Source organism: Larus michahellis, chromosome 5 (assembly GCF_964199755.1).
Source record: "Larus michahellis chromosome 5, bLarMic1.1, whole genome shotgun sequence".
Taxonomy (NCBI): domain Eukaryota; kingdom Metazoa; phylum Chordata; class Aves; order Charadriiformes; family Laridae; genus Larus; species Larus michahellis.
In genome coordinates this window covers 81,404,215-81,418,186 of record NC_133900.1, presented here as the reverse complement: position 1 = coordinate 81,418,186, position 13,972 = coordinate 81,404,215, and the positions used below count along the sequence as shown (strand labels likewise).

Genomic DNA, 13,972 nt, shown 5'->3' with positions numbered 1-13,972 from the left:
ATCTACAGCGTTGCTCTGTGAACCATTTGGCACAGCAGAAGCTCCAGGTAGGCAAGAGGAATGAGCAGTTGGTGGAGAAGGGGATGGTCTGAAAGCCAGCAACCCCCTTGAAGGTAACGTTTGGTGGAATGCTACCTCCAGTGACACTTCAGTCTTTTCCTTTCTGAGCATGTGCAAATTGTCACGGCCTAAGAAAAGATAATTCATTTCTACCAGTGGTTAGTAAAGCAGTCATAATTCTTGTCTGTATTTCAGTGTATTAAAAAGCCATCCTACAGAGTATGGAGTGCTTAGATGTAAAGATGCACCGTTAAGATGGTAGCGATTTTTGACATACTAACCTGGCCAGTAGTACATGAAAACATTCTTTTTTGCTTTCGTCATTGTGACCCACAAAGGCTCTGATCCATTCCACCAGAGAGGCAGCAGGCTTTCTTTATTCACACCAATATCGAAAGATACATTTCTCTTTTGGTCCCACATGTAGTTCCCAATCATCTGATGGACCTCGCAGTGGCGACCTGTAGGGGTGAAGAAAAAAACAGCACCATCAGACAGGTATTCTCCAGCAAAAGGACGCCACCAACACCACCATTGCTACCACCAGGTCGTTCAGCAAATCAGCTGAAAAGCCTTGATTTGAACTCAGGACATCTTAACTTTGCAAGTGCTTATATGATCTTCTTGACTCTGTTACCTCCAATTAAGGTCCTCCAGGTAGCTCTCTATATCCCCCAGATCAGCCACTTAAAAGTTAGTTGTTAGTTGTTGAAGCTTGTCAGCCACCTGTGGGGTCTCTTCAATGAAGAAGACGATGCACCTCCAGAAAACAATTCATGCCATCCTAAGATAGGCACCTAAGGTTGGGAGGGGTTACCCTCTGGAGGTGCGTATTGTTCTCTATTAATTGTAGAGCTTAGCTTTAGACAGCCAACTTTTAGACAGCTGAGGCCAGAAGAATCATAGAATCACAGAATGGTTTGGGTTGGAAGGGACCTTAAAGATCATCTTGTTCCACCCCCCTGCCCTGGGCAGGGACACCTCCCACCAGCCCAGGTTGCTCCAAGCCCCATCCAGCCTGGCCTTGAACCCCTCCAGGGATGGGGCAGCCACAGCTTCTCTGGGCAACCTGGGCCAGGGGCTCACCACCCTCACAGCAAAGAATTTCTTCCTAATATCTCATCTAAATCTCCCCTCTTTCAGTTTGAAGCCATTACCCCTCGTCCTATGGCTCCCCTCCCTGATCCAGAGTCCCTCCCCAGCTTTCCTGGAGCCCCTTTAGGGACTGGAAGGGGTTCTAAGGTCTCCCTGGAGCCTTCTCTTCTCCAGGCTGAACCCCCCCAGCTCTCTCAGCCTGTCCTCACAGCAGAGGGGCTCCAGCCCTCCCAGCATTGCCATGGCCTCCTCTGGACCTGCTCCAACAGGTCCATGTCCTTATGTTGAGGGCTGCAGAGCTGGACAAATCCTGCACCGCTTGGCCTGCTCAACATGCCATTCCTGGTCTGCACACACAAACCACAGCAGAGGCAGCCCACACAGGTGCCACATGCATGGCTGATGCCCAGCTCCTTCTACACATGCAACATGAGCCCATTTTCAGGTACCCACCAGCTCACAGACCCAGGGGTCTGTGGGAAGCAGTCTGTGAATGGGAAGTGACAAGAGCATGATCTGGAAACATAGGATAAAGTTTGGGAAACTCGCATTTCCCCTCTTCTTTATCCGTGGAGCACATCGGTTTTCCACAAACAAGCAAAAACTAGGCTAAAACCTTTATATATTACTTTTGTTTTCTGTTATTGTTAGCTTTTTTTTTTTCCTTTAAATGAACACAATTTGTGCTTGGTTGTGGGGACAGCAGTCATTTCATCAGACATTTTCACCCCTCTTACTGCACCTTGGGGTCCTTGGGCAATTTTATATTACAAGAAACTAGTATATAATAGCTGAGAGATGTCTTCCACTTCTTGTCATTGTCAGAAGAGAAGACACCATATTTTAGGAGTTAATCTGGAGGTGAATTAACAAAAATGGAAAAAGAAATGCTGATGATTCAGTTGTACCGGGAGTTCACGATTTTCGTATCTTAAAAAGCACCAGCTGATGCATGTGTGAGACACTGTCATCGTTAGCTGGTGAGTCACGATATTGCAAGGATCCACATAACAGGCTTTGATTCTTGTGAGGCTGAGCGTGGTGATCAGAACCGAAATAACCTTGGTATGCTTGTTTTCAAAAGGCATAATTGTGAGCAGAGGACTGTGTATACTTTGGTTACACGTGACCTTGAAATGGATTTTGAACTCCCCTACTACAAAGTATTTCAATTATGCAAAACATTTCCTCCCCCCCAGTGGAGAAAGGCAGTCCCAACTTGTGGCTGTCACTATTTACCATATTAAACCAAATAGGTTTAATATAGGAGAACTGGTGGACTGGATGGGCAGTAATCTGTCCTCCTTAGGCTGCCACGTGCTTTCTTTGCTGTAAGTCCCAGAAGAGCTAGAAGGAAGCCCCCACAGTGCATCAAAAATGCAGCCTTCCTACTTAAAGGACAACCCCATCTCTTCAACTTCTTGAAGGCCACGTACTCCTGAGTGTATCTCGACCTGCTAAACTGCGGGCAGGCAGCTGGTGCCAGTTCCCAGGCAACGGGGAAACCTGCAGGTCGGTGCTGAAGCTGTTAGGTCACGTATTTGTGTGATGTATAGTGTAGTCTTCATAGAGGAGCAATGAGCTCCGGCTGCTGCTGATGCGAGCTCCCTATAGGATTTAAGGTCTGCTGTCAGTTTGCCCACCTCTTTAAGGAATAGAATGGAGATCGTTCTTTGTAGCGTTGTTGGGCAGTTTAATTAAGTGTGTGTGCGCTGATACAGAGGACAGTATTCTTCTGATCACCACATCAGACAAGTTCATTCTTCCATGGACTCCAACTCTCTCAAACAGGCTTAGAAGACTATAAGGCATCAGTTTTCATTACGGACATCCCTGGTTCACAGGGCCAGAAGGGAACATCAGCTGAGCAGCCAGACCAAAAGACATGACCATTTAATGCTGCCTGGAGCCATTCATGTCTGCTTGCCTGAAGCCCGTGTCCCAGAAAGACCCTGGGCCTCCTTGGAAGATGTCAATACCCAGCTCAGTTCTCATCTCAACCATCTCAATACCCCAACACAATCTCAACCCAACAGTCTCCTCCTTGGGTTGTTCATCCCAATATTTATCTTGGTAAACACTGTTCAGAAAAGGCATGCCTGGTCTCTAATTTTATTTTAGACCTTTGTTAATCGTCAGCTGTGGCTGTTCTGTGCCTTGGTCACTGGATTAAAAAGCCCTGCAATAGCTGGCATTTCTCCCCCTCAAAGACGTTCTGTCATACACAGAATTAAGCTAAATTCTCAAATTTCTTTTGAGTCACCTGTACAACCCAAGTTCTTTACATCCCCCGTTGTAAGCTATTTTCTCCATCCTGAGAAAAAGACCTTTGGTTATCTCCTTTTTAATGATTATCAAAACAGCAACATGGTGTTAGACCGTTGCCATAACAAGGCGAATTTATTATGGCTTCCATTACTGCAGCTTTCCTCTGTAATCGAGCATTATCTTAAGAGCTGCAGAAGTAAAAACAGGCCAAAAAGCAATTTCAACATACAGATTTCGCTAGTTAAACTCACTGCAATTGTAGTAGAAAGCACCCCTTCCTCAAGCACCAGAGGAAAACAAAGAGGGTATAGTTCCCAGGAATATGATAACGGCTGTATCCTTCTGGAAGAGAGCCAGCAAAAGCATTTGCAAGTCTGTGTGATGGAGCTTACTTGGACACTACACTTCTTACAGCATTGGCTTTGTCTAAAGCACATTCCCATGTCTCCAGGCACTTTTGTCAGCCTTCAAATGAATCTATGCAAAACAAAGATGAAATTAAAAAAAAAAAAACAAACCAACCAACAAAACACACAGCCACTTGGCCACCCACGACCAGAGCACAGTAACGCTGAGCGTCGTGCACCCTACATTGACCATATGTGAGATTTGGAAACTGGAGGATGTGCTCCTGCAGCGTTTGCCTGCTTCCAAATGACCTCTTCTTCATTCGGTGGTCTTTCACCAACTGCATGTAGGATCACCAGTCGGCACGATACGTCATATAGGCACCACCTGCATCTAAATCTACAGGAGAAAATGCTCTTCTGAGACACTCGGTGATCTTTTTTTTTAAAAGGAAGGCAGCGTGTGGCAGATGCACAAGGCTATACCTGGTGCATTGGGCAACAAAATGGAGGTAAGCTGTCTCTGCACTGAGCAACTCAGATTTATCAGAGAACCCATGGCGTGGATGTTAGCCAATGCGGCACACCTGAAACCCATAATCCACAAACCATAATCTGTACCCATGCGGTATCCACCTGATGATGAACATGTGTGCATGCATTTAGCTAAATCTACCATACTATGTAATAGTATACGCATGCCGTGCCGCTACGGCGAGACCTTTGTCCTACCATGATGTCCCCGCTCCCTGGGAAGTGACAAGACCAGATGCAAGCACAGGCTGCCGTGGGGCTGTATAGATTGGGGAGGAGTGAAGTTCCTCCACGCAAACAGCAGTGCACACATAAGGTAGGTAAGTTTTAACAGCCAAAGTGAGACATGCAGTTCCCTTTCTCCCCTTCCTTCCCTCCCCACAATGTCTTTCCTCCACTATGCCCTTGCTTGAAGAGTCACCTAAATCCTGACCCAGACCTGCTCATCTATCAGCTCCTCACCCCACTTCCAGCCCCCCAGGAGACCTGTTGGGTGTCTTCCCCTGGGAAATGCTCTGCTCACGCTTCCTGCTGTGAGGAGGAAGAGAGAAGGACTTTAAAGTCACCAGTTCCCACTCTGGAGCAGATACCGTGGTGTTGCCATCCCCAGCCTTCTGTGAGCAGAGCATCCTGAAGGGCCCAGCTCTGCCCTGCTCTGCTCTCCCCCTGCTGGGTCTCATCTGCCCTGCTTTGAAAAAGAAAGACCTCAGGGAAAAAACAAAACCCTTGTGCCAAACCTTAAGTGACCTGGAGAAGACCAGGGCTCATGAGAAGTTGGGGGGGGGAGGGGGGTGGAGCTGTGGTCTGGGCAGATTGGCCCTGCCATCTGCAGGCCCCCGAGCGAAAAAAGTAGCTGCAAGATGTGCATGGACAATTTATGTTCCCAGAAGAACTTGCGGGCAAAGTCTTTCCAATTTTTTGTGACCTCCAATACCAGACAGATTCAAAGCAGAAACACCTTAGCCTTCATCAGGGTAGACGTTGCAATCCAAGTAGGATCAGACCAAAAGGCACGGAAAATCTCTGCTATACACAGCATTATTGTGAATCATAGAATTACAGAATAGTTTGTGTTGGAAGGGACCTTTAAAGGCCACCTAGTCCAACCCCCCTGCAATGAGCAGGGATGCGTTCAATCAGACCAGGTTGCTCAGAGCCCCGTCCAACCTGACCTTGAATGTTTCCAGGGATGGGGCATCTGCCACCTCTCTGGGCATCCTGGGCCAGCGCCTCACCACCCTCAGCATAAAACATTTCTTCCTTATATCTAGTCTAAATATACCCTCTTTTAGTTTAAAACCATTACCCCTCATCCTGTTGCAACAGGACTTGCTAAAAAGTCTGTCCCCATCTTTCCTGGAGCCCCTTTAGGGACTGGAAGGGGCTGGAAGGTCTCCCCAGAGCCTTCTCTTCTCCAGGCTGAACCCCCCCAACTCTTTCAGCCTGTCCTCACAGGAGAGGGGCTCCAGCCCTCCCAGCATCTCCCTGGCCTCCTCTGGACCCACTCCAAAGGGTCCATGTCTTTCCTGGGAAGGCAGGTCTTGTGTCCCTGGAGAGCAGGTGCTCCAAGCTGTTGGTCAGTCTCCTGAACTTCGTGGCAGCAGTGGGCTAAGGGACCACGCTGGGACACCTGACCACCTTCAGCTGGCTATGGCTCAAGGGCACCACAGCTCCGAGCACTACAGAGGACCTGAACAAAACCATGGGCAAAGCTGCTGCCAGCACCATTAGAGAGGGTACGAGCCTCTGGAAGTTTTCTGTTCATCAGCTGCGACTCCAGCTCTGGGCAAAGAAGTAAATACCTTGGTACGTGAATGTCCGCTTACTGCTGCTAATAGCTGGTAGTGGATACAGTAGTTGGGAGCTGTGAGGTTGTAGCTAGTAAGAAGGGAAAAAAACCTCTCTGCTTCCATTTGTAGCGTATGAACTTGCGTTAGAGAAAACTTTCTGTTCTCCACTTTGAAAGTGTTTCCATTTTTTTAACTGGTTAGAAAGCAAACACAGATTTTTACAACATTTTGTGTATGTGTGAAAGAGAACAATCTTGGCACTTGGCATTGCAGCCTTCCTGCAGGCGGTGAGTAAACAAAGCGAGATGAAGAACGTGAAAATGAAAAACCCTCCCGGTTCCCACTCTCTCCTCCAGCCTGTCCTTGCTAGGAGCGTACCCCTTCCCTGCCACTCGGTAGTATTAACACAGACTTCTTCGTGCTCTTTTGCTTCCCAACACACAATATTAGAAATGCAAAGGTACTGAATCCAAGAAAAAGAAGAGACTATTGATTTAAAAACTGTACGTCACAAATCTAATCTTGTAAATCTTTGCCACTGCTGGCATCTGTGGCGGTTAAAAGAGGAGCAAAAAGAAAAAATCCTGTTCCCTCGCCACTCATCATGCTCTTTGTGTCCTTCTGGTTTTTCTCTCAGCTTGGACGGTGAAGCTGAGATAGTTTCAGTTCACATGTGCCGATAATAAATTTCCCTGCTCTGCTCCTATCCCTCCATTTTTTTTATGTCTCAGACAACGTGCAGGTGTTGTTTATGTGCTTAAAAACTTGCTTAACTGCTTAAACAGAAATTGTCAGCGTCCTTTCCCGGACCAGGCTGGAGTTAGCAGAAAAGAGGCATCTGCTAGAGCCATCGCCAGATGGGGTTTCCTCCGGGTCCCAAGTGGATGGAGAGTGGAGATGCTGTGCCGTAAACCAGGAGACCTCTCACAGCAGGCAATAAATGTACTAGTACCTGTGCACATCAGCCAGCCCCCAGAGGACCCAGGGGTGGGAGCCTGAAGGACATTTGCTCCCAGAAAGCGTGGAATAAACTGGGTGTGGTGAATGTCAAGGTTAGCCGTGCTCAGGGGAAAACAGAAGCAGACTGGCTACTTATGAGACCACAACATCACCCACCAAAGCCCCTCACCAGTCAACTATGCCAACACTGAGGGTGAGGAGCAGAGGAAGGACGGTAGAAACACAGAAGATGCGTGAAACCTTCAGTCTGGCAGAGTAGACCTTGACTCTCACCCATCCTTGGGACCTGCCATGTTGCTTCTCTCCCTCCTGCCATGCAGAGGAGAAGGTGATGGCACATGCAGGGCTTTTCCACAGTGGCTGGGAAAACACCATGCCCCACCTCAGTATTTTAGAGAAGCCCTGAACATGCCATCGCTGGGACATGACAAGTGTGGGACAGCCCTGTGAAGACCACAGGCCTCACTTTGGGGTTCAGGAGGCCTGAAACACAATCTGCTCAACCTCCTCCTCCATCCCACAAGCCCTCACGGGATCTCATAGCTTCTCTGCCAAGTATTTAAGATCAGGTTCTCTCCAAAGAGGGACACAGAGGCTCCTCTCCAAGCAGCTCTCCACCCACCCACCGTTCTCTGGAGCAGGGACTCCCTCCGCTTCCCATGGAGGCCAAGAGAAACACGGCTCTTGGACGCGGGGCTGCACAGCTGACCAGTGGCTGCTGCGTCCTCACGGAGGACCTGCCAGAAAAGACCTCATTTGTTGTTAGGATCTTGGAAAATAAATCCTCCCCAAGCTTCCAGCTCAGATGTGATACTGGCTGCCCGTGTTTATGCTGGCTGAGGCTGGAAATGTGAGGGGCCCCCACATGCCTGGAGCTGGGCGGGGTTCAGAGGAGCTGGGGGTCCCCCAGCAGCCCCCCAAGGCCGGTGGGTTGGCAGGCGAGGGGGACCCAAACTCCTCAGCATGAGAGATACGGCACGAAGGGTTCCGAAGCAATGACTCGTGCTTGGAGCGGTCATGGGGAGACCTCAGACTTTCCATTTAGCTTGGCGTGAGAGCTCCCTGCAGAGCCAGGCGCAGGCAGGGAAAGGGAAATATTAAAAGCTCCCCACAGGATAAAAAAAAAACCGAGGTGGCTTGTGGTCTTAATTCCTTTCTTTGCAAAACAAACAGCACATGGTGTGATTAAGTGAGCCTTTTGGGATACGCGTATTTGGACTCCTTCTTCCCTCCCTTGCCAAGTCCACTTTGAGCCTCGCAAAGCTCTCTCAAACACACGTGTCAGCAGCAGCGTCTCCTTTTACCTAATTCACCATTTTACGCTGTGCCTTTCAGGTCAACAACTGCAATATCACAACCGGAGCGTGGGGAGCTAGGACACCAGGTAGGATTCAGTCTAGCAGCTCAGAAAACAACCCAACCACCCAAGAACCAGTCTTTACGCTGCTGCGGAAGTCAAAACTGAGAAACACGGCAGTAATGAAGTTGTTAGAGAAAATTGCTTTTCAAAGAGTGGGATTTTAAGCTGGGACATCCTTGGGCTACGTTGCACACCAGATTTTTGTAACAAAACTTCTCTGGTTGCACGTCAGCGAGTTCCTTTTGCTCCAGCAATGACTTGGCTGTTATTTGGTGTTTCTTCAAGCAAACAGCAGGTCATGACGCCATGCTCTGGCTTGCAGGGAGACTGGAGCTTCTCCCCAAGCTCTGAATCACTGGGTGACTTTGCATGAAGAAGCCAAACCATTAGCATTTGTCTTGTTTTTATGCTCTGGTTTTCTTTCTCATGGTTGCTGTAGTCATGGAGGAAGGGAAAAGACCTCCAGGCAGGCCCCAGGCTTTGGGCTGAGGCTTTCTGTGTCACTTGGGGAAGCTCCAGCAAATTTCTTCTCACAGGATAACATCAGCAGCAGATTTAAGTAGGAGGGGGACCCACGGAGAGCTCTGCCGTTGCCCTGCAGCACTGCGTGACCACGGGCGAGTCACCTCTTTCCATCTGCTCCCCTTCCAACGCTTTGTTTACCGATTCCTCCCGCCGTGTCTGTGCTTCACCTAGCACCTAGTCTCAGCAAAAGGGGGCATGCGTCACATTAGCACACATTAGTTAATTATTTTTAGGTACATGGTTCTTGGTCATCAGTTATGGTTGCATCTATTTGGTTACAGCTTTGAAAATCTCAGTGAACTTGCTGTTCCTCGTGAATATTAAATTTAATTGGGATGCCCTCTTGAAATCATCAGTAAAGTTAAATATAATGACTAGAAGATCCTGCGTATAAATGGGCAGATGTGCTATTGCTTGCTGGTTGCCTGTTGCAGAGGAACACTACCTTCTGGCAGGGCTGAGGGGTGCAGTTCAGCATCTGCAATGAGACGTGGTGGGGCAGATGCTGCTGACCTCCATAACCTCCTCCTGCAGGTCTGGGCAGGAGAAGGAGGTGAGTTCTCATTTGAGGGGACTGACCTGTCCCAATGGTGATGGTGTCTGAGGAGCAGAGTCCACAGTCCTCCTCCAAAGCCACCGAAATGAGGGAGAACTTCCCTCTGCAACAACTAAACCTCTTCGGAGTCATGAAGGTTGCATGGATGTGGGGTGAAGGGCAGTATGCAGAAAGGAGAGGCCTCGATCACACAAACAGAGAGACGCAAGAGAGAAATACATCCAAACCACAGCATTTTCATCACGTTCTGTCCTAGATCTGGCAGCTGTGTATGCTCCTGAACACATGTGGGGCCACAATTCCTTGTAAATGGGCAGAGAAAGAAGGGACGGCAGTGTTTATCCAAAAATGTGTTGGCATATAATGAACAAGCCAGGGGTGGGAATGGGCAGGTGGGGCCAGAAATTTCTTAAACTGATTTAGCTGAAAAAAAAGTCAATATACTGTGAAACCCCATTCACAAATGCTAAAATACAGCAATTTGGAGGTTAAAACGTGAGTTTCTTAATGGCTCGTGAAGCAGCAGTGTAGGACAAGATATGAAGAACCACTTGTCCTTGTAGTTCCTGGTTTCTCTGAAGAAACTGTGGCAACATTTAAGTCCCGCACATCCCAGTTGCAAATGGAAACAATACCAGGTTAAGGCCCCCCCGACCCCAGCGGAGATGCATGACTGGTGAGATGCGATGTAAGCCTTCTCCTGCCCGTACAGCAGTGATGGGGACACAGTTAAGCGGGTCACTATGGCACGATGCTCGTGTCACCCTGCCACGCAGAATTTTTTCTAAAAGCTGTCCCAGCTCTGTGAATCGAAAGTGCACAGACTCGGCACAGCCAATGCTATGTTTGCCGCGTGTCCCACGCTCCCACCATCACCTCTCACTCACTAGCCCCTCCATCAACTCGTCACACAACGTGGTGTCTTTTTTCGGTGGGGACCATGCCATGGCGTTGGGGCTAAGAACAGTGCAGCCATGGGATCTACCCAGGACGCAGCCACGGGGTCCACTAGCACCCTAGAGGCTCAAGTGCAGTCTCAGATCTTCCCTTGGGCATGTTCATCCCCTAAACTTGGTCCTCGGTTGGTTCCTGCCCTATCTAACACCGCCGTGACTCATGTGTCAGGAAGGTGAATTGTTATTTGCAGTTAAGTTGTATTCGCATTGAGATCCTCATCGTGAAGGCCGGGAGATTTGCAAGAAGAGTTGAGTTTGGTCTCATAGGTTGTCTCATTGCTCCAAGCTGGGGTGTAGAAACCCTGGTACCTTAAAAACGTGAAAAGTCTAGTAGCGGTGTTTCATCATCTAAAACAAAACTCCTTCTCTGTGAGTACAAAATAGGGCGTTTTCAAAACTCCTCGAAAGGCTGACTACAGATGTCACTCCACGCATACGCACTTAATGGGAGTGATGGTTAAATGTGGTAAGGAGAGAAAGCAGTCGCTTTCCCTCTTCTCTTTAATAAAGAAGCTTTTTGCACATGAAGCGTTAAGCCGCTCTGCCTACATACACATAAAGAACAAGGTCCACAGTGGAGTCACACCTCCATTTTCAGTCGTGGCAGTGACATTTGCTCTGCGTTCCTGCATGTGCATCAAGTCATGAAAAAAAAACAAACAACAAACCGGTGATGGCTTCGTACTCTTTTCTGTTCAGAGATGAGCAAGAGAAAGGCATTTCTCTCCCAGGAGAGGGAGGAAGGGGTTAAGCGCTTTCAAAACAAGCTGGGCACAACTGATGTCAGATTTTTGTCTTACAATGGCATCTATTTGCTTTCCCAGCAAGTGGCGTACAGACCACTGGGCATTGTATTGTTCAGGACAGCAGAAGATACCACATATCTTCGGAGAGGACAGATTTTCTCACTCCCCCTTAGCTGCGATGTCTTGTTTGTTAAATAACTCTGGGGGAAAAAAATCCAATCGGAAACTCCAGAAAAACTTTCCTGTTTGGGTTTTGGTTTGTTTTTTGTTTTTTTGTTTTTTTTTTTTTTTAACTTAAATGTTGTTTCCAGGGTGTCTTTCTCAGCTGTACTCTGTGCACCTTCCTAGGGTCACTGTAATCATGTGTCGCTCCGCGTCGTTTAAAAGGAAATCAGCATCGTGAAAATTATGACCATCCTCCCCATTTTCTGCAAGCCTCTCCTGGGCTGCCAGAAAAAGGCAAAGTGTAGGGGAGCAAAAGCAAAAAATCCCTCATGCCTTTCTATTTGGCTATTCCCGATTATCTTACAAGTACAAGGAAGTAGGGGGAGGTTAAGACAGCGACCTGTGAAAGCAGAAAGTCTGTTTAACTCTGAATGTGCCGAAACAGACCTGCCGGCTGAAAGTAAGTTCTTCTCTCAGCCCCCCCTCCGTTTACACGCCTTGTCATTAACTGCAAAGCCAGCCAGTGGGCTCCGCATTCATTTTCAGTGCGTTCCCCGCTCGTTTTCATGCTCTGTATGCAGCAGCCCCCAGCAGCGCTCCCACCGGGGAGCCCTGGACGGCCGTGCTGCGGGAGAGACGCAGAACTTCAAAAATCGGCTCCAAGCGGCGTTTCCGAGTTCAGAGCAGGTTTCAGACAAGCCCTACCGAGCTGTAACGCCGTGAGTGCTTTTAAACTCCCAGCTAAAAGCAAGACCTCTGTTGCTTTTACGCCGTCTCTGCAGGAAAATGCCACGGAGGGTGCTGCCCTCCCCTTCGGCACCCTGCGAGGAGCATCGCAGGGAAGGCAGGTACTCACCCGTCATCAGCGTGTAGTAATTTGGGTAGGAGAGGCTGGGGAAGTCTGGCGTCATGTAATCCACCTTCACCCCCATGTTGACAATGTCCCGAAAGCCCGGCAGACCCTCCAGCTCGCTGTCGTCGATGTAGTCGAAGCGGAAGCCGTCGAGGAGGAACACCAGGAGCTTGCGGTGGGCCGAGGGGGCGGCGGGGAGCGGCAGGAGGGAGGCCAGGATGGTGGCCAGGATGGCGGCCAGGAGGCTGCGGCTCCCCATGGCCAGGGCACGGGCAGCAGTGAAGGATCTGCGGCAGCTTCTGGCAGGGCTGTCCTCCCTCCCGCTTCCACCGCCCGCGTTAAAGCTACAGCACTGCCCCGCGTGTGCCGTGGGCGTGGGAGGGAGGCCACAGGTTAATTGCAAGCAGATGATTAACTTACATCCCGCCTGCTCGCCGGGAGCAGAGCCCTCTCGCCAGCCAGCCCAGCGAGAGAGGTCCCACGGTGGGCGGCTGCTTTCTTCACATGAGAGTGTCACGCCTCCAGCCACACGAACGCGCTCGCTCTTCTTATCTTTCTGGCAGAGATGAGCCACTTGGGATGGGATAGAGACCCGGAGTGAGATTAAGGCAAAGCATCTCCCCGGTTCGGGATGTGGGGTATGGGAGTTGAGGTCCGGCATCTCCATGACACAGCGCCATGGAGCACAGTCCCTGCAAAGGACCCTGTCCTCTCCGCTTGCTCCGTGCTGCCATGGGGCTAATCCAGCTCCTGGTGTACTAGCAGAAAAATCTATTTTTCAGCATCAGACCCAACAAATGATACATTTATTTTCTGGCTGTTGAGATTATTAAGATATTAAGAGATTAAGAGCAGAGTGGCACTAAATTTCCTATTAAAAATGAAAAAATTGTTCACATTTTAGTCACAAATCACCAGGAGGTTCTTCTCCTGCCAGCCACAGGAGCCTAGCTATACCTCTGAATGCAATGGCAGCACCTGTCGTCCACCATAATTACATATTAACTCGCTTTTCTTCAATTGTGTTTGTTTTTCCCAAATGGAAGAAGTTCGTGGTGCTGTATTAACTCTGAAGCGCTGCAGGTGAGGAGGAGCTACCTGCCGGGCAGAGCTGGGATGGGGAAAGGGTCACTTTTGAATTTCTCAGTGGGAGGAGGAGAATGTAGCCCCGGGGGGGAGCGTGGGGGATGTTTTTTCCAGCCCGTGTCTCGCTCATCGTGGGAACGGCCCCTCGCAGACGTTTACACCTGGGGAAGGTTACAATAGCTGGACGTCGGAACCTCTGTTTGCTCCTTCAAAGCGCCCAATTGCACGTCACCTCTTGCCCAACACTGGGCTGACGCAAGCTCAGCAAGACGGCCTTCAGCCTCCCTTGCCCCAAACGCTTATTTTACCCCTGTGCAAAACCCGCTCACATCCTGACCTGCCTTCTGCACGGCTTTGTACTGGCTGCAGGTCACCCACTGCCCCCGGGACACGGCTGGAGAGGTGCTGTCCCTGCATGTCTCTTGAGCTTCCAGCTCAGGACAGAAGATGCCCTGCCAGGGGAAGGGGTGCTGGGGTTTTCTGTGGGAGAGAGTTGTTCCAGGCAGGTGGAAAAGGGTGGAGGGGGAGCTGGCAGTTGAGCTGGGCTGCTCAAGCTCTTCAGCTGGTGATGCTTAAGTTGACCTTCCCAGTCGAAGTCCTCCATGCTTCCTCCCCACCAGTGGGTTAGATGCACTCATCGTGGACACATTCTTCTCTGTGCCTTGCCCAGC

At 49.5% G+C, this 13,972-nt stretch overlaps 1 protein-coding gene across 1 annotated transcript in view; it reads right to left on the bottom strand.

Moving 5' to 3' along the window:
- Nucleotides 1-12,731, bottom strand: part of ENPP6 (ectonucleotide pyrophosphatase/phosphodiesterase 6) — a 36,632-nt gene extending 23,901 nt beyond the window's left edge. The window contains exons 1-2 of the mRNA XM_074588336.1: nt 12,219-12,731; nt 342-521 (exon numbers count right to left, since the gene is read on the bottom strand). Of these exons, the coding sequence (XP_074444437.1) occupies nt 342-521; nt 12,219-12,474 (436 nt within the window). The 5' untranslated portion in view covers nt 12,475-12,731. The remainder of the gene's footprint in view (nt 1-341; nt 522-12,218) is intronic.
- Between the last annotated feature and the right edge of the window lie 1,241 nt (nt 12,732-13,972).